Below are 3,458 nucleotides of genomic sequence, written 5' to 3' on the forward strand. Positions count from 1 at the left end.
GTGCCCTACGGTGCTATGCGATGAATATTTCAGACACGAGAATGTTGAAAGTTCAAAGTGCAGCGATGTTTGCGTCAGTGTAGGTGTGCTGTTACATAAGAGGAAGAGGTGAGAGCAGGTCTAATCAGTTACTGTGGAGGTGTTGTGGGCCTAATTTAACCAAACAGCTGTTTTAGAAACTCTCACAAGTTTTCCCAATACTCTTGGATTTATTTTTCGCAGAGGACTGAAATGTTTTACTTGACCAAATCTAAATGAGCACAAACACAAGTGCAAGTTTCCAATCAGCAAACATAATCCTGCCAATGTCTAAGTAACATGCTGTTAAATGTTATTTCTGGGACAAATGCCAAGGGAGAACCTCATAGGAAATGCCTCAAGGTTAAACCCAGGTTATTCAAGCCTGGAAACACTGCTGCTCAATCTCAAAGAAATGCTGAAATACAAACTTTACAGAGGGAACCACAACTAAGAGTCAAAGTGTGATTTTTTATTTTCTCCTCCTCCTGTAAATCCAAAATAGTGCTAACTTCATGTTTTCCATCCAGAGTGGTGTTATGACAGAAAAAAATGCTGTGTTGCCCATCAGGGATATCCTATAATACAATATTGATCTCTTTGGGAGGGTTGGAGGGAGTCCAGGGACTTCGGGGATCATGTGATATGATGTTTTTGGTCAGTAATCACCCAGGTGACGACCTCTTACAGGGTGTTGGTGTGTATACATCTGGAGATTCAACAACAGAGGACGACAGCAGGTTTTTGTACTAATGGGTAGAGCTCTAAGTCCCGATTCAAAAGGTTTTAAAATGCTGCAGTTACAAGATGAGTGCATATAGTCAGCCTAAAATAGTGCTATGTGAATGTGAGGTTTTGGGGACAGAAGATATGGAAGCCAAAACAGATTCAGGTAGCGATTATTTACTGCATTAAGGTGCTTTCAGACAGTGAGTGGGTAACCAGAGGTGGAAAAAGTACACACATTCCTTACTCAGATACACATATTTGTATAAAAAGATTACAGTGGAAGTAGAAGGACTGCTTCAACTTCTTTACTCAAGTAAAAGTGTAAAAGTACAGGCCCTGAAAATATCAGAGTATAAAAGGACTCTATATATATATATAAAAAACTCTCTTGGTTTCTCTGAAGGACATTTGTACCAGCTGTTTCTGTGCAAAGCTAACTGAAACTACAAATAGGTCGAGTCTCCTTCTGTTGTGTGTTTTGCTCATGTGTGGACTGTACCAGCCTTGATGTTGGGAAGGCGTGCAATGACGCAAAAAAATTGGGAAAATAACCGTAACAAGTCTGTTTTGAAAATGTAGGGGGTAAAAGCAAAATGTTGAATGTTGAAAATGTGAAAAATAAATACTAAGTAAGTATTTATACCTGTATAAGTACAGATACCGTAAGTATTTGTACTTCATTACTGGCGCCCTGTTGCTGTCCTGTGTTTGTTTAGCCACGCATGGTGAGTTTATTGGTCTGTCAGTTGGTCTATTACTATTATTTGATGAATTATTATATTTTTCTATTCATGGAGAGAATAAACCCAGCCTGTTTTGGTGATCTCTTAATTGTTTAATCTGGCACCATCTTTAGGTTGCCCAATATTTGTAAGTTTTTATTTTATTTTACATTACTTGAAAAACTAGTGAATATCCCATCCGCCTTAGCTATCCTTTATACTTAGCGCTAATTAGTGCTAATTCATCTCTTTGTGTTTTTCTTTCCACTATTTGTGAGGGTTTCATCATCTAATTTTATCATTTAAAGATCACAGTTACATTCATTATTGATCTACGTTACTCTCTCCATTTAAAAACAGAATGCCTAAGTACTGGATTGTTTTAATACTTCATTCTGCAGGCAGGCAGCTGTTTGACTATTTATCCAGGAACATGGAGATAACAGTAGGCAGAAGAAGACACCTCTAGGCACTAGATTATGCTGATTTGAATAATCTGTATAGTGAATTACTGTAGGTTTGTAAACATCCCGTAAAGATTCTATAGGAATCACTACGTACTCACATCAGTGAGTGAGATAAGCGAGACTGTTGGGAACATCATCCAGCACTGCTGCTTTAGTGCACACAACTACTTCAAATATATCAGCCAAGACTGAGAGCACACACACACACACACACACACTGAGAGTGTATTGTATACACTCACACGAATGAGTTACTCACAGATACATGAGGCTTGTTACTTAAAGGTCAGGATGATTGTAAGCAAAACATGTAAAAACGTGTTTGATCATCTGTGCCAGGGTACTGGCACATATATTACGTAACGTGAACAAATCCCATTTAGCTGGCGTTCACCCAGTGCACCTCGCCAAGTGTGTATACATTTTCAGCCTGATAGATCCTAGTGTGAATCAAACAAGAAAGCACGGCAGTGTTATCGTGCATTCATGTGCTGTCAAGACGTTCAGATATACGACTGTCCTACCAGGAAGTCCCTTTTTAAATGTCCTTTGGCATGGAAGCGGGGGAAACTCGCAGCGGTGCACGTACTGGCAGAGCAATGAAATACACACCTATATCAAACTAGCTGACAACATCACTGTGTGTCTGATTGTTCACTTACAGAAGGAGCTGCTTTCGTCCTTTGTGCCTTCCATGGTGCCATCCGGCAGCATCTGGAGGTAGAAGCCGTGTCTGCAGTAAAGCCGCGTGACGATGCCCTTCAGCTGGGGCTCTGCAGAGCAAACACAGGGTTAAACACATGTTAGCATCCAGGACAGCGCACACGCACACTTATCAGTGCACGTACATTAATGCACATACCTACCTATGAGCGTGCACACTGACTCAACAAGAAGCAGGTCTTGATATTTGCACTGTGAAATAGTCAAACAGTGAAGTGTGTGTGTGTGTGTGTGTGTGACTGTGGCCTTCAGCAGGATTGATGGGACCCCGGTGTCTGCTAAAAAGAAGCATCTTTCATGGACAGGTTCAAGTGAGGCACGGGAGATGTTCGTTCTGCGCGTGTGTGCGTGTTTACACCCAGGCACGTGTGAGGGTGCTTGTAGCAGCTGCCTATCACTCTACAGTGGAAGAGCACTTCAAACATGCTACCCCCCCTTGTCAGAACTGGGGCTTTAACACAAGTCTAAACATTCAAACTTCACTTATTTTTGGCTGGATGTTAGTGCTCAGAGAGGGAGAACATGCTAACTGCTTAGCTACTGCCTACTAATAATGTATATTGGTAGTATCAGCTAGCACTAGTTTTTTTAAGGTAGCCTGTTTAACTAGTAAATAACCATTTTCACTACATTTTCAGTTTAAAAAGGCTGGGCATTAGTGCGTGTGTCAAGAGCGAGACAGACAGGTGGAAGAGATAATGCGCCGAGGAAGACGCTAGTTTGATTGTGTTTTGAATTCATTCAGTTTGAATTCATTCAATTCATTCAGTCATTTTTGCGCATGCACACACCCTCATCA

General features: G+C 40.9%; 1 protein-coding gene across 1 annotated transcript in view; it reads right to left on the reverse strand.

Moving 5' to 3' along the window:
- fgf11a (fibroblast growth factor 11a) overlaps positions 1 to 3,458 on the reverse strand; it is a 92,056-nt gene that overhangs the window by 41,110 nt on the left and 47,488 nt on the right. Inside the window, exon 3 of the mRNA XM_035675450.1 lies at positions 2,599 to 2,709. Within this exon, the coding sequence (XP_035531343.1) occupies positions 2,599 to 2,709 (111 nt within the window). The remainder of the gene's footprint in view (positions 1 to 2,598; positions 2,710 to 3,458) is intronic.

This window comes from Morone saxatilis, unplaced genomic scaffold (assembly GCF_004916995.1).
Source record: "Morone saxatilis isolate NCDOM2014 unplaced genomic scaffold, NCSU_SB_2.0 Contig4, whole genome shotgun sequence".
NCBI classification, from domain to species: Eukaryota; Metazoa; Chordata; class Actinopteri; family Moronidae; genus Morone; species Morone saxatilis.